General features: G+C 38.0%; 2 protein-coding genes across 2 annotated transcripts; both read left to right on the forward strand.

Moving 5' to 3' along the window:
- Window positions 1–8081: 8081 nt before the first annotated feature.
- Window positions 8082–13033, forward strand: LOC122033628 (nucleobase-ascorbate transporter 12-like). Its single transcript, XM_042592691.1, has 10 exons — window positions 8082–8799; window positions 8887–8984; window positions 9066–9236; window positions 9884–9984; window positions 10204–10339; window positions 10437–10487; window positions 10589–10876; window positions 11764–11998; window positions 12064–12350; window positions 12592–13033. The coding sequence occupies exons 1-10, from the start codon at window positions 8292–8294 to the stop codon at window positions 12811–12813; spliced, it is 2097 nt and encodes a 698-aa protein (XP_042448625.1). The 5' UTR covers window positions 8082–8291; the 3' UTR covers window positions 12814–13033.
- Window positions 13034–13534: 501 nt separating this feature from the next.
- On the forward strand, window positions 13535–16681 carry LOC122033629 (uncharacterized protein At2g27730, mitochondrial-like). Its single transcript, XM_042592692.1, has 3 exons — window positions 13535–13722; window positions 15680–15718; window positions 16231–16681. Exons 1-3 carry the CDS (start codon window positions 13621–13623, stop codon window positions 16438–16440), a joined length of 351 nt encoding a protein of 116 aa, XP_042448626.1. The 5' UTR covers window positions 13535–13620; the 3' UTR covers window positions 16441–16681.
- The last annotated feature ends 256 nt before the right edge of the window (window positions 16682–16937 follow it).

Below are 16937 nucleotides of genomic sequence, written 5' to 3' on the forward strand. Positions count from 1 at the left end.
AACCAGATGAGGAGGAAGAGTGACTGGCGACGCAGTGATTCGATACAGGTGACAGCGATTCGGCTCTGGCTGAAGACAGTGAGCAAGCAGAATAAGAAGGAGGAAGAAGAGAGGCTTGCTAAGGTTCTGGAAAAACTCTCTGTCGATCAAACAAGAGGCTGTGTTGTTGAGCTCTTGGCTTCCTCCTGTCTTTGCATTTTGCTTCGTGGCTGTAAGTTCATTTGTTCAATCCTTTAGCCACTGAACTCTGTAAGTCATTGTGCTTTATTTTCAAATCTATTATGTGATTTTTTTGGAGAGGTTACTCCACCGAGAAGGAGAAATACTTAGCCGGATTTTGACCGGGGTGTGATCTACCGAAAGATCAAGGGATCGTCCACCTTACGGACACGCCGAGGAGTAGGGGCAAGTTATCCCCGAACCTCGTACATCGTTTTGTTAGTGGTGGTTTGTTCTTTTCCTTGCATCAGTTTTCATTTTACTTATTTCCGCTGTGCTAACAAACTCTTGTGAGGAAATTGATTGAATTTTTGAAAGGAGGCTATTCACAGAAACAGAATCGTTTACAAGTGTTCTTCTGAGCTATTGAGATTAGGGATGCATTTATAGCCTTGATTTGGGCTTCTAAAAGGGTTTCGAGAACCTAGACATGGATAAAACTTTTGTTGGGACTGGTTGGCCGGCTAGAAGGGATGTTGAATAACCTCTGCACAAAAGTAAACAAAACCTTTCTCGGACAATTAACTTGATTAAAGTAACACTTGCATAAGAATAAATAAAAGAACTAAAAAGATGAGGTTCACAGATTTACTTGGTTATAACCGAGGAGGTTGTTAATCCAAGACAGATGAAAAGCACACTAAAAATCTTCTCTGGACGGAGAAGCCTCTTACAATATTCAAAACTCACAAATGACGAAGCTAAATTCTTACAAACTCAAGCACAAGTGTTGTATTGGATCTTTCTTATTCTATATAGCTTCTTGGATTAAGACTATATTTATAACTTTGGTCGGGGCGCCTGGAAAGGTTCCAGGCGCTTGGAAGGGTTCCAGGCGCCTGGAATAGGATAAAATTTTATCCCCTTCGCAACAGATCATGGTCAAACATGATCTGGTCAATATCGTATTCCGGGCGCTTGGACTGGTTTGGGCGCCAGGACTGGTCCGGGCGCCCGGACTGATTCCGTGCGCTCAGACCCTTAAAGTCAACAACGTTGACATTTTATGGTCCAGCTCTCTACACCAATGCTGCTTGCCTCGGTCCGGATCTTCCGATCTGGCTCCGCTTGCTTGGGTGATTTCGGCCATCCAGAATAGGGCTCACCCGAACCCAACTTCCGGCCTTCTCCTCGAGCAAGTTTCCACTCCGGTTTCTTGTACCTCAGAATCGTCGCATGCTTCCTTCTCGTCTGCCAGTGTACTCTTCCGCAGCTTCATCCTTCGGACGCACCGAGTCCGTCGGCTCTCTCCCGTGCCGACCTTCTCGCCAGCTGTGTCTTTTGCTCCTCGAGCAATCTTCCGCCTCAATGTTTATAAAAAGGCGCCTTTTTATTGTAATGACCTGGCCCCTCGGCCCCATTGGACGCCCCAAGGCGGCCCCTCGACCGTGCCATTACATACTAGATCTTCCCACCCCATTCGAACTCACTTGGCTACTAGGATTCATAAATTCTAATACTTATCTTGGAGGTTTAAAGTTCGAATCCTGGGGAAGGTAAAAATCCACTGGCCAAGGGTGGGAAGATCTAGTGAGTAATGGAACGACCGAGGGGCCGCCTTGGGGCGTCCAATGGGGTCGAGGGGCCAGGTCGTTACAATAAATTTGTGAATCTTAAATTCATGTCTAAGTGAATAATTAAAAAAAATGAAATTGGAAGCCTTAAAATAATTTTGGAAACCTTGAAAATATTTTCTAAAAAATATGTATTTTGACATAAGAAATACATTTTCAAGATTTATATAAAAGAATGCTTTTAGATAAATATTTAAAGTAATAAAGCAATTATATAAGGAAATTATATTTATTCAAAAATAAATCTAATAGATTATTTAAAAAATATTTAAAGCAATTAACTGTTTTATCAATAAGTCCACTTAGCATTCATTTTAGAAAAAAATTCTTAGAGGAAAAATAAGCAAGGACAACTCTTAAAAGAATCAAAAAAAAGAAGAGATTTTTTCCTTAAAAAAAATTGAATCCAATTTATTTTGAACACAAGTTAAAACAAAAAAATATTCAATCGCAAGAAAGAAAATTTAATACAAGCATGATTTTGGAATCCAGAATATATTTCTTCCTATCGGATTAATAAGAAATTTTTTAGGTACAAGCTTTCTTGACAAATTTTTAATCTATCCATTATGATATTTAAATTTCCAATTTAGTCTATTATAATTTTTAAAGTCTGAAGCAGAGAATTTTGAACATGCAGAAACTTTTAAAGTTTGTATTTGTTCCTTTAACATTTCATTTTCTATTTTTAGTTTGTCGAAATCCTCTAATTGACAAGCTGTTGCTAGAGTTCCTTTTAACTTATTATGATCTATCAATAATTTTTATTTTCAATTTCTAATTTACAGGCATCTTTCGATAAAATTTTTATAAGTTTAAACATTTAGTTAGGAGGTAGAGACCGTACTTGACTTACCTTGTCGACTTCTGATGCTCCCCCTGTAGAGTTACTTTCCTCCAAAGACTCTCTCCCTTCATCGATGCTCATATGGGATGAGCTTTCTATATCCTCAGGAAAGAATTCGACTATAAGGGTCGTCTCGACAATTTCTTCGGTCTCGGATTCTTCTGACGATGACTTGGTGTCCATTGAGGAGTTGGATTCATCTTCAATTGGTTCTTCGTAGAGCTTTAAGAACTTTTCCCAAAGTTCTTTTGCACTCCTGTATTCGCCGACTCTGTCGAGGTCTTGGGCAAGTAGAATGCTCAGAAGGCGGGACTCAACCTTACCATTTGCCATAACATCATTACGTTGTTCCTCAGTCCATTGATGCTCCTCAAGTTCTTTTCCTTCTTTCCTTTTGGGCATTTCAAAACCATACTTAATTGTTAGATAAATATTAAAATCGGTTTTAAAATAAACCTCCATTCGACGCTTCCAAAACGCGAACTTCCCCTCGAACGTTGGTGGGTAGATGTTAGCTCTGGACATTGTCTTTGCTTCGATCAACGGTTAGTTCTCCTGAAGCGTCCTGGCTCTAATACCACTTGTTGGAATCAGTTGGCCGGCTAGAAGGGGAGTTGAATAGCCCCTGCACAAAAGCAAACAAAATCTTTCTCGAACAAATAACTTGATTAAAGTAATACTTGCATAAGAATAAATAAAAGAACTAAAAAGATTAGGCTCACAAATTTATTTGGTTACAACCGGGGAGGTTGTTAATCCAAGCTAGATGAAAAGCGCACTAAAAATATCATCTGGGTGGAGAATCCTCTTACAACATTCAAAGCTTACAAATGACGAAGCTAAATTCTTACAAACTCAAGCACAAGTGTTGTATTAGATCTTTCTTGTTCTATATAGCTTCTTGGACCAAGGCTATATTTATAGCCTTAGTCGGGGCGCTTGGAAGGGTTCCAGGCGCCTGGAAGGAGATAAAACTTTATCCCCTTCGCAATGGATCATGGTCAAACGTGATCTGGTCAATATCGCATTTCGGGCGCCCGGGCCCTTAAAGTCAACAACATTGACTTTTTCCAGTCCGGGCTCTCTACTCCGGTGCTGCTCGCCTCAGTCCAGGTCTTTCACTCCGGCTCCGCTTGCTTGGGTGATTTCAGCCATCCGGAATAGGGCTCACTCGAACCCAACTTTTGCCCTTCTCCTCGAGCAAGCTTTCGCTTCGGCTTCTTGTACCTCAGAATCATCGCATGCTTCCTTCTCGTCTGCCAACGTACTCTTCCGTAGCTTTGTCCCTCGGACGCACCGAGCCCGTCGGCTCTCTCCCGTGCCGACCTTCTCGCTAGCTGCGTCTTTTGCTCCCCGAGCAATCTTTCGCCTCAGCTTCTCGTCCCTCAAAAATATCGCACGGTCCCTTCTCGTCCGCCGGTGTATTCTTCCGCAACACCTCGTCCCTCAGACGCATCGAGATCATCGGCTCTCTCCCGTGCCATCATTCTCGCTAGTTGCGTCTTTTTCTCGACTTTCTGTGCTCCTAAGTTTCTGCACACTTGAACACATGGTTCAAAACCAACAGGACATAACTTAACTTATTTGATCACATCAAAACAACCTTGGGGTTCCAACAACTTTATCCACATCACAACGGACCGCATCACAATGGGTTTGTATAAACTCTCTGGTTAGGGCGCCTAGACCAGCTCTAGGCACTTGGACCCTTATAAATCTTATCCGCATTACCGAGTAGGTCGAGGCGCCCTCTGGTTGCCCTAAGGGATCCGGGCGCTCTGATTGCAATCAACTTCGAGTTGACTTTTAGTCCGGGTCTTCCGCTCCGGCTCCGCTCGCTTGGGTGATTTCGGCCGTCCAGAATAAGGCTCAGCTGAACCCATTTTTCGGCCTTCTCGAGCAGTCTTCTGCTCCGGCTTCTCGTCCCTCAGAAATGTCATGCGCTCCCTTTTCATTCGCCAATGTACTCTTCCGTAGCACTTCATCCCTCGAATGCACCGAGCCTGTCGACTCTCTCCCGTGCCGTCCTTCTCACTAGCTGCATGTTTCGCTCAAATTCTTATGCTTCTAAGTTCCTGCACACTTAGACACAAGGTATCAAACCACAATAGGACATAAATTGACTTGGTTAATTACATCAAAACTACCATGAGGTACTTACATAAAGATCATAAGAGATCGATTAAAAAGATTTTTGGGTTTGTCTCAAGAGGCTTATATCACTAAAATGTTACAACACTTTAATATGTCAGATTGCAATATTGAACAAACACTTATAGCGAAAGGTATAGTTCTAAGTAAAAGTATGTATCCCAAGATTCCTGAGAAAATAGTCGAGATGAAGAAAAAGTCATATATCAGTGTTATTGGTAGTTTAATATACACTATGTTATGCACATATCTTGATATTAGCTATGTTGTTTCTTAGTTAAGCCCAAGATCGAGATACTAAAAATTGGTGAAGAGAATATTCAGATATCTTAAAGGGACAATGAATTATTGTCTTTATTTTCTTGGATTTAAGATGAACTTGAAGGGCTACACAGATGTAGATTGGATAGGGGACCTTGATGATAGAAAATCCACATTTAACTATATCTTATTGCTGAATGGTGGTGTCATCTCATAGAACAACAGGAAATAAGTTTGTGTAGCATTGTCGACAATAGAAGCTGAGTATGTGGCTTGTTCAACGGTTGTGTAAGAAGCTGTTTGGTTGAGAAGGTTCTTGAAGTATTTAAAAATTGTCGAGGATAGTGAGAGTCCTATTACAGTGTATTATGACAATCAAGTTGTTATAGTTTTTTCTAAGAATCCCAAATATCCCAGAAAGGACAAGCACATAGTTATTAAGTATAATTTTATATAGGATATTGTTGATAAGAAAAAAGATAATACTTGAGTATATCCCTATATGCATTATGCTTGCAGATCATTTTACTAAGTCATTGACTAATGAGTCATTTAAGGACATGTGAAGTTTTTGGAATTTTATATAATGTAACATATTGTAAAAATAATCAGAGCTGTGAAATGTCACGATTTATTCAGTTTATATGTCAGTGTTACATTTGGATAAAGTATCAGTGAGCATGTTAGCGTGTTGAGATTGGTCCACTCATATGGATAATCATCTTTATCTATTAAGTATAAACAAATGTAAGACCATTACTTATGGGACAACTATGAATCTTTAAATGGAGACATATCTGTAAGTTAGGTCACCTTGATAGTTGTATTAAAATGAAATCATTTATGAATTGATAATGATCGGAGTAAATATACTCATCATTTACTGAATCTATTGGAAATCAGATTAGAATTCATGAGTTGAATTCAACATTAGACATTGAGAATGTCTAGATCAAAATATGTACGATATTAAAATTGAGAAAAACATGAACTCTTTATTAGTAAAGAGAAAAATATTATAGCATGCGATTTATACCACACGTGTTATAGTAACAATGAGGATAGTAGAAGAATAAATCTCTGCTTTTCTACTATGTGAGATCATTGAGATTATAAGATAATCTTAATTTTACCCCGAGTGATTATTTAGCTGTCTACTTGAAGTTTTAATCAGGGTCTGCTACTTTAGTATGTATCCTATTGACTATAGATGATTCAGTCTATATCACATAATTAAGAAAATGACTGATTAAAATGAATGTATTCTAGCTAAAAAGGAAAATTAAAATATATTTACATCTTTGACATTTATTTATTAGTCGACCAATTATATTTTTTTATTGAATACATAAAATGTGATTGTGAATAATTGTATTAATTAGAGATATTGAACATACTCTTAATAGAATAGTCATTACGAGAGATTAGAGATATTAATATTAATATAAATCATTTATTTTTAATAAATGTAAGGTATTGATGACTCCAAATTTAGTTTGAAGAGCAGATATATAATGTGTAATAATTTTTTTAACATTAATCGCTCAATATATTTACTATCTTACTATTTATTTTTTCTCATATATGAATCAACTATTCTAATATGACTTGACTTAAATAAGTAAGAGACGTTAGTAATGAGAGATGTGGATAGTTACCAAAACTGCTCACTTACCCCACGTTTGCTCCATAATATTACATTCCTAAAAAAAAAAAAAAAAAATGTTCTACTACATTCTTTTATGGTAAGAGAATATCCAAACTTGAAAGGATTCCATATCATTAAAGAATCACTAAGAGTGAGTTTGATTTATACATTTTTCATTTTTATTTTTTGAAAAATAGATATTTCTGAAAAATGGTATTTGGTTTATATTTTCTATGTCTATTTTCTAAAAAATAGATAGCATTTTTTGAAAAAAAATAAAGAATGACGAAAAGTCATTTTATGTGATCGCGCAATAAGGAGAGAGAAAATGATATAAAAGAATATTTGAATAAATATATTAAGAATATTTTTATTCAAAACTTAATTCTCATTCTTATTCTCATAAAACAATACAGATATGCTATATTAACAACTCTCTAGTGTCGACCCCATAGATATGGAGGGAGGTACATGCATGTACACAGGTGTTAGACACATAATAGGATTAACGTCAAGTTGTCAGTTCTTGAAAATATGAGGAAGTTGATTTTTATCAATATCTAAATTTTTAGATTTCATTCTAAAATTTTAATTCTATTTCTATCAACCAAATATAAAATTTGAAAATAAATTTATTCTTTTATTTTTAAACTCTTAAATTAAAGACCACCTAGATATTAAGAAGGTAGAAGGGCCAACCATTGTGATTTCTAAGTTTTTTCTTCAATTAAATTTATTTGATTTTCAATTTATGTGGTTGGATTGAGGGATCTCATAGCATTTTAAAAATGTCATTTATAGATGAAGTCAGGTAAGAATTTTCAAGATAATCTTCATTAAAAAACTTTTGTTATTTGTTTGAAAAATCTTAAATGTAATATTTTTTGTGGGTAAAATTAGACGTGGAAATTTTAAAATATCTTTAAAATATTTATCCTATTTAAGACAACCTATCTTATCTTTGTTTAATCAAGGGACATACTCTTACCCCACCCATAGACGTGGGGTCCTCAAATAGGAGTGGGGACCACACCAACGGCAAAGAAAAGAAACCACGTCAGATTGTACCAGGGGAGACATTTTGGGTACACGGGAACTAAAAAGCCAGGTACTTGACCCACAGCAACGTCAAATTGCTTAGAAAAAGCAGGTCCAAAATGCTCTTCGGAGCACCCCCCAACGTTACTCACTTGGAAAAAACGTCGTAACCCTGTTGGGCTCCACTGTACGCACCAAATCATAACGAGTCGAGAAAAGTGGGGAGAGTTCTGAGGTGTATTTTTTTTTTCACTTTTCAGAGTAGTAATTTGCATATAAGACCTGGTACATGTTTGAATTTGCATTTTTAGTTATGGAAAGTATTTTAAAGAAGGGCAAATAGATATTTAAAACCCTCTTCCGTTTTTGGACTTCGCTGCCACTTGCCTCTGTGAGGCTGTGAGCTGAAGACTACGAGCTCGTGTAAGGCTTCCTCATTTGCTACGGCTGCGAGATCGATCAAGGACTCCGTTGGAGGAGGGCGAAATCTGAAGGTGGAAGAGGGGCGGGGAGAGATCCGGCGATCTCCAAGTCGAACGCGGCGGGAGAGCCGATGGCGAGCAGGGACCATCCGCCGCGTCGCCAGCGACCAGGGCCATGGCCTCCGGCCACCGACGCCGCGCAACAGCCGCCGCCGCCGCAGCTCTCCTGGGCGAGGAGGACTGGGTTTAAGGGCACGGTCTCCGGCGAGTCCGACGCTAGCGATTCTGGCCAGATTGCGCTCCCCAAGCCGACAGAATCAGGGAGCAAGGTGGATCTGGAAGCAGGAACTCGGGAAGGTTCCTCCACAGCGCTTCCTACGCCGCCTGTACCTTCCGTGGGGGAGCAGGAGAGCAAGGAGAGAGGCGCAATTGTACCAGCGCCTGTAGATCAGAGTCATCAGACGGCGAGGAGGAGAAGCGCCGGTTCGGGACCTAATGGACATGTGGTACGGTTCGATACTCGACCGAGGGAAAGAAGAGAAGAGGAACCTGCTACATTGCCTCAACTAGAGGAAGAGGAAGGGCTTGCTCTGCGTCAATCGCACATTAACTATGAGCTGAGAGACAGTCCTGGTCTTGGTGAGCTGCTGTCAAAAAGTTTCCTTCCTGCGCTTATTTTCGTATTGAAATATTGATTCTTTTTATTGTCACGTGAATCTTCTACAGTACCGGTCATATTCTATAGTCTGCAACACTATCTTTCCATACTGGGTTCTTTGATTCTGATCCCGCTTGTTATAGTTCCAGCTATGGGGGGAACTTATGTGAGAAACCGTCCTTGTTTTTCCTTCTTATTAAGTTTCTGCTGTGAACTCGATTAGATGTTCCAATACTAATTCTAACAGGAGGATACTTCAGCTGTGGTATCGACGGTGCTTTTGGTTTCAGGGCTGACAACATTGCTACATACATTCTTTGGAACAAGGTTGCCACTGGTGCAGGGGCCTTCCTATGTTTATCTGGCACCTGCACTGGCAATAATCAATTCTCCAGAGTTCCAGGGTCTTAAAGAAAATGTATGCTTCTCTACCATCTAATGTAAATTTCTCTCCATCCTTACATCTAATGTTTGTATAGTACATGTATCACTAAACGAGTTTGTTAAAACGGTCAGTTCCTGTTTATGTATTTTGAATTCTGCGCCAAAAACAGCTGTAAAACTGTTTCTACTTCTACTTAAACCAGCAGGATATTGCAGAACAAGGTTAAGTATCGTTACTTTTGCATGTACTTCAACTATCACAATTACAAATGAATGGTTAGTGGAACACAAAGTAAGAAAAATGAAAAAATACTTTTGTACAATTTTTCACGATACACCACCACCATCAAGTCATGTCTTATCGCAGCTTTGCCATCAGATACATAAATCTCAATTAAGCTATATATAAGGCTATATCGCTAAATTTTTTTTCACAATATATCTTATCTGGTTCTAAGGGGAGCTTTGGCGTAACGGTAAAGTTGTTGCCGTGTGATCTTGTGGTCACGAGTTCGAATCACAGTTGTTGCATTGTGGTCTCTTACAATGCAAGTAAGGTTGTATACAATAGATCTAATATGGTCCGATCCCTCGCCATGACTCTGTATTGGTGAGAGTTTCGTACACCGGGTTGCTCTTTTTATATCTTATTTGGTTCTGACATTCCATCATTGATTGCAGAGTTTTAGGCACATCATGAAGGAACTACAAGGAGCTTTAATTGCTTCTTCTGTATTTCAAGCAATGGTGGGATATACTGGACTTGCATCATTGCTATTAAGGTGCGGATCCTTTCTTGTTATATTGCACTCGTATCATTAGTTACCTTGGACAAATGCCATAATTAACAAATTTGAGAAATATGCTATACTCACTACTATACTTTATGAACAAATAACACGTGTCATATATGTAACACTCATTCTAAATTTGATTAGTAAAGCTCTTTGGTTTGTATTTCCAAGCATGTTTTTTTATGCATCAATTGGATATTTCTCCAGGTTCATCAACCCTGTTGTTGTATCCCCAACAATTGCATCCATTGGCCTATCGTTTTTTGCTTATGGTTTCACTCAAGTAGGCACCTGCTTAGAGATTGGCATGTTGCAGATACTACTGGTTGTTATATTTTCACTAGTGAGTACAGACAAGATTTCAATATTTTCTACAATATCATGATACCTCTGGAGTTTCTACAATGCTAATTTACACTACCTTTACTTCCATGTCACAGTATTTTCGGAAGATACGCATATATGGTCATCGTATATTCTTGATACATGCTGTAAGCTTGCGAATTATCTAAAAATTTGATCTCTGGCTAGATCTTTTATTTTGTATGTTGGATTTGGCTTCATATCATATTTCAGAAGTATTGTGTTACAGGTGCCATTAGGCCTGGGGTTCACATGGCTCATTGCTTTTCTTCTCACAGAGCTTGGAGTTTACAGTTATAAAGGTTGTGATGCAAATGTACCTGTCTCAAATACTGTCACAGCTTACTGCAGGAAGCATGTGCCAAGAATGAAACACTGCCATGTTGATACATCTCACGCCTTAGGATCTGCTCCCTGGTTTAGGTTTCCATACCCACTGCAGTGGGGTACACCTATTTTCAATTGGAGGATGACCCTAGTGATGTGTGTGGTATCTATAATTGCATCAGTTGACTCTGTGAGTGTTCTTCCCATTTATTTAGCTGAAGATTTTCACATAGTTTTTTTATTCGGTTAATGCTGTCACTAATGCCATAATTTGAGATATTTGCTATACTCAATAATATACTTGTATGAAAAAAAAGAAATTCTAGCATAACTATTATGTTCTAGAATTTCGTTTATTGTTATCTAGAAAATGGAAGTCCAGGTTTCATCTTGTAGTAAACACTGTATTATTTTCTCTGGAGCCTTTTTTAATTTTGTTGAACGAGTATGTGTTAATCGTGGATCACAGCTTGAATAAAAAGTGCACTGGTGGACCCAGGAGTGTTGTTAACTAGCAGTCTATCATGCCTCAGACCTTAATGTCATGTTTCCCTCTGGTGTAGGTGATAATGAGTCGCAAACATTTGAAAAAAAATAATAATAAAGAAATATATGTTGAAGCATAAATCAAGTGTCATTCCCGGGATTCACATTGGCTTCCACTAACTTGCTTAGCTATGTTATCTTCTGAAAGAAAATATGATAAAATGTTTCTGCATATCGGGATTTGCCAGTGATGGTTCACGTGAGAAGCACTATTTATTATCAAATACTGAAATGTTATAACACAAAAATCAACCAAGTTAAATTAATGCTAGAACTCGTAGGATTGTACTTCTAAATCATTCAACAATAATGGTAGGACAATTTGCAATTGGTTACACAGCCACTCTACCAAATTTCAGCTGGCCAAATGACACCTATGTCACTGAAATTGGGTAACTGTCACTGTCACGCACATGCCTGACATGCCATTCATTGATATCCATAAATACCCTGCATTTTCTTGTATTGCCTAAATCCTCAGCCTCCTTTTTTTCCTGCTTCCCATGTGTAATTCTTTGTTTCTCGCTCAAGGTGGGAACATACCATGCATCAGCTTTGTTAGTGGCCTCAAGACCCCCTACGCCTGGAGTAGTTAGCAGGGGTATCGGTATGGAAGGCATCTCTAGTGTCTTGGCTGCACTTTGGGGCACAGGAGTCGCTTCAACCACTCTCACTGAGAATATTCACACTATTGCTACAACTAAAATGGGTAGTCGGAGAGCTATTGAGCTCGGTGCTGTCATTCTCATTCTGTTATCTTTTGTTGGTAAGCACCAATGCTATTTCTCCTCGCTTGCCACTATGACGACTCATTTTGTGAATTCTCAATAGGGAAAATAGGAGGATTTATAGCTTCTATCCCAGATGTCATGGTGGCTGGTCTTCTTTGCTGTATGTGGGCCATGATTGCTGCTCTGGGGTTGTCAAACCTGCGATACAGCGAGACTGGAAGCTCCAGGAATAATATCATAATTGGCCTCTCATTGTTTCTCTCATTATCAGTACCTGCCTACTTCCAGCAATATGGACTTATTCCATCTTCAAATTCATCCGTTCCAAGTTACTTCCAACCATATGCTGTTGCCTCTCATGGACCTATTCATACAAGATCTCGAGGGGTATGTCGTCTTCTTCTCCTACAATGTTTGTGCTGATTATTACCCATGTGACCTTATATTAGTGTTTAGACTTGAAATATCAAGTTAGCACTTAGAAGTTGCGTGGGGTATGATGCCCACATAATTATGCTCTTGAATATATTTCCTTTGACAAATCAGTGATAGATAATCTAGTTCATAGGATCTTTCTGGAGTTTGAAGTTAGAATAGATCTGATTACTGATATGTGTGACAATTTCAGGTGAACTATGTTCTGAATACTTTGTTTTCATTTCACATGGTGATTGCATTTATTGTTGCATTTATTCTTGACAACACTGTTCCTGGGAGCCGTCAAGAACGTGGAGTATATGTTTGGTCTGAACCAGAGGCAGCAAAAAGGGAACCAGCCATTACCAAAGACTACGGCTTGCCTTTCAGAATCGGACGTATGTTCACATGGGTGAAATGGGTTGGCTTATAGCACATTGCGGACGGAAAAGATCCATTACCAAATTGACAGTTTTAACTTCATTCTTCCTTCTGCCACTACTAGTCTACTATTGGATCTTGTTCTAGGTTTAGCGATTTCACGAGTGAATTTTATGTATAGTAGAACGAGTTATGACCTTTCTATTTCCCTGTGTATAGACTGCTGGTGTCAGTGAGAAAACATTCACTTATTTTTGTGGTTTTCTTTTTCATCTTTGACTGTGTGAATTCTCAAAAAACATGGTTGAGATAATAAAATGGGGCAACTATGCTATTAGATGGGTGGGCAAATATGCCCATGAATCGTAATTGTCTAGTTATGGACATACACTACTACTGCTTTTTATCATTAATTATTTTCAAGATCAAACGAGTAGGATCTATAAATTTGGAAAAAAAAATTAATTAGCACTTCAAATTATAATGGTTGTTTAGCAATACATTAAATAATTAAGGTCCATTAGGTTTTTTTTTTTTAGAAAATATGATTTTAGATGTTTTAATATTTGAATTGAAGCAATAACGATTTTGTTTTTTGACAGCCACAATGACGAATCTGGACCGTTATGGGCCGGGTCTGCCTGGGCTAGCGATGATAACGGGTCGTTTAGATCACCTATGACTTGTGATGAAAGGATCTACGGCAAAGAAACCTAAGTCATTATCGAACGTCCGATGGAAATCATACGGACAGTGGAGGGCGGAGGTGGGAGTGATTTATAATAGAAGCGAGAAGATGCGAGCGTGCATAGTCGCTGTTTGATCTCGAGAAACCCTTCGGTTTGGATCCGAAATCGCCATGGCCGCCAAGATCGCAGCAAGGTACGTCGCCCGCAGGCTCTCCTCCGGTGGGAAGGTTCTCAGCGAGGAGGAGAAAGCGGCGGAGAACGTTTTCATCAAGGTTCTACCCCATATCATGATTTTTAGGGTTCATTTACGGAGGAAGCATTTTGTTTACATTGATGTAGATAGTCTGCGATGATGATTGAGTGATGCATGAAGAACTTGTAGCTAAGATACCTAAACCTGTGTGAACGAGGGAGGCTGTACATTGTGTTGCATGTGTTGACATGTGCTTTGTAGAGTCAATGTGTTATCAAATCAGATGTGATCGAGCAGTTGCATTTGAATGACCTTCTGATGGATGCAAATCTTCTATTAGACTAGGTTTCATGTCCTGATTTCTGTAAAGTATGCACGTCTGGAAACCTTAATAGTGGGAAGTAATTTTAACAAGGAAGAATAATTAGTATACTAAATTGTCATATCGGGAATATTGAGAGATTGGGATAGGATTATAAATTTTTTGTGTAGTTATAATTGTTTGCAATTAACATCATAGTATCCACAAATGCTAATTGCTAGCTTTATTCAAGTTCATCTTTCCAATGGTTACAGGTTTTCATTCTCATACTGGTGATCTTGCATTATATTTTAAGTTTGATATTTTTAATGGCATACATTTTCATCGGTGTTCTTTTGGAGAAATGAAAACTTAGTTAATATATGACCGGTAATCTATGTCATTTTTGCGTGTCTGCATCCTCTCTATACCTTACATCAATGTTTTGTGCAGACTTTTCTGATATTCCATGTGTACAAACTTTCAAGGTTGTTCCTTTCTCCCTAGAACATGACATTCCAATTAAAGAACATAAATGCAACATCATTCTCATATTATATTTGTAGAGGGAGATATTTCTAGAGTGTATGAAGTTGCTAATTTATTTTGTAAAGTGATTCAGTGCACTCACCAGTATAAAGTATTGCCTCAATGGTAAAATTCTCATTTGGATGATACACTTGACAGCATCTTATAATATCCTGTGAAAGTATCTTCGGAAACTGAATGCTTTCAGTTGGGCTTGTTATAGTTACATAAAAAGTAAAGGCTCTGGTTTGAAGTGGTTTGTCTTTACCTATTTGTCTGATAGTATTAGACGTGCTACAAAAAGCAATCTTTTTTCTAAATTGTACGCATGTATTATATCCAAGGCTCATGGTTCATGAATGGAACAACAGGTTTTGTTATTGATGTTGCAGTAATGATCCAGTTACGATAGAGTTTTTTTGACACATTTAAAAATGGAACATAAAGCAATTTTTTGGATTAAAGTAAGTTTGCCATTGATATTGCAGTAAAATAATTGCTAACTATAGAGTAATATAGAGTTTTTTAAACACATTTACAAATTTTTCCCTATGCCTATCACTTTCTCTCAAATCAATTAAGATATAGTATCCGAATAGAAAGCACTTTTTGGGTTAAAGTAAAATGCATAGCTGGAATTCTGCACTCATACCTGATAGTGTTTGCCATATCTCTACATCATGACTTCTAAGTATAAGAATGGTACAGATATTCATATCGGAAAATTGCTATTTCTGGAATAAGGTCATAGTTCATGGATTAGGAGAGCCTTAGAAATCTTGAGGCTTTGGCCTACTTTGTTCAACTGAATTAGAAACTACTATATTCCAATCATAAGACTATTACTGAAATTATGATGGTTTGATTCCCAGATTTATGGTTTCTCTAAATGCCACAGCAATGGTTTTTCACCATCTTGTGATTGAAAGGCTGTTCCTTTGGGAACTGTCTGCATGATTCAATCTTGTGCTCAGTATCTCAGTCTTTCAACATCATCATTGCTGTTATACATGCTTGATGTTCTAAAGCATGAAGTAGTTATGTTGGCTAACTTGAACTTTTCCCAGAAAACAAGCTTTTTACTACTATGATTTCATATGATTTAACCTTTATTCTTTTTAGACTAAGTACCAGTATCATAAATGACTCTTTTAGCAAAAGAATATGCATCAAGAGTAAATACTAACAGATTTGCCTTTTGCTGCAGAAAATTGAGAAAGAAAAGTTAGAGAAGCTTGCGCAGAAGGTATGTATTCATGTTATTCTTTACAGAAACTCTTCGAGAAGGAATTCAATATTTCTGATTTTATGTTTCCATCCTCATTTTTGTTTTTTTTTTGTTTTCGTTTTTAGTAAATATTCGTTTCACCTAAAACTATTTCATTGCATTCTTATTTTTTCTACTAAGGATTAGAGCAGAATTTTCTTTCAATAAACTAAAAATTGTAGGTTGTTAAATGCTCTTGGTTCTGTGTACAATCTGTCAAACGTGTCAATCTTTTTGTTTCTATAATACTAATGGCAAAATGCGAAGAGATATTTTTTAATAAAAAAAAAAAACAACGATCAAGGAGTGACCTTATATGGGGCTCAACAACAAAGATTTATGTACCCAACATCGTATATTTGAGATACTAACTTGTTGGATACCAATGGTCCTAATTCTTGTGATTAAAAGTCGAATTACACATAAACAATAATGATACATCTTTTATTTACATTTTTTGTTGCTAAAGTTCAGATGGGTTAAATTTTCAGGGCCCAAAACCTGCAGAGGAAGCCCCAGTCAAACCAGAACCCTCATCCACTGAGGTGAAGTCCACTGCTACACAAGGATCATCGACAGCGGGTACTTCAACCGACCCGATCCGCAACTATGCTGTGCTTGCTGGGACTGCTGCTGCTGTTTGTGGCCTGGGCTGGTATCTCCTCTCGAAACCAAGTAAAACAGAAGAAGTAGTTGATTGAGGCTCCAACGTGGTTCAAGAGGCCGAGCCCATTGGGAATTGGGTTTCATTACTTGCCTTAACTTTTCCATCAAACTTGCACTACTCTAGTATACTTAGAGATGCAATTGGAAATAAATCGTTCCCTGTTTGAGTTGCACTTGAACATGCATTTGAAGTAGGGTCGCCTGCTACTTTGTTGATTTCGGAATGGCTTATTTCTGTGTTTTTTCCCCTTCTAAAATGCTGCTTCTGAATCTTAATTCCAATGAGTGTCTCTTCTCTTCTTCGATTTATAATCTTCTATTTGACACTACATGCATCTACTTTTTGTTTATAAAGCATGCACAATTTGTTTTCGTAATGATCTAGCACTAGTTGGCATAGTTCTACTATGAAGCTCAGTTAAATTATACCGTCTCCTGGTCATGTCAATCAAAAGCTATCATTGATTTAGTCAAACAAAAGAACACAAATCTTCATCCTCGTTCGTCCATCCATATCGGAACAATTCGAGGT

This window comes from Zingiber officinale, chromosome 11B (assembly GCF_018446385.1).
Source record: "Zingiber officinale cultivar Zhangliang chromosome 11B, Zo_v1.1, whole genome shotgun sequence".
NCBI lineage: Eukaryota > Viridiplantae > Streptophyta > Magnoliopsida > Zingiberales > Zingiberaceae > Zingiber > Zingiber officinale.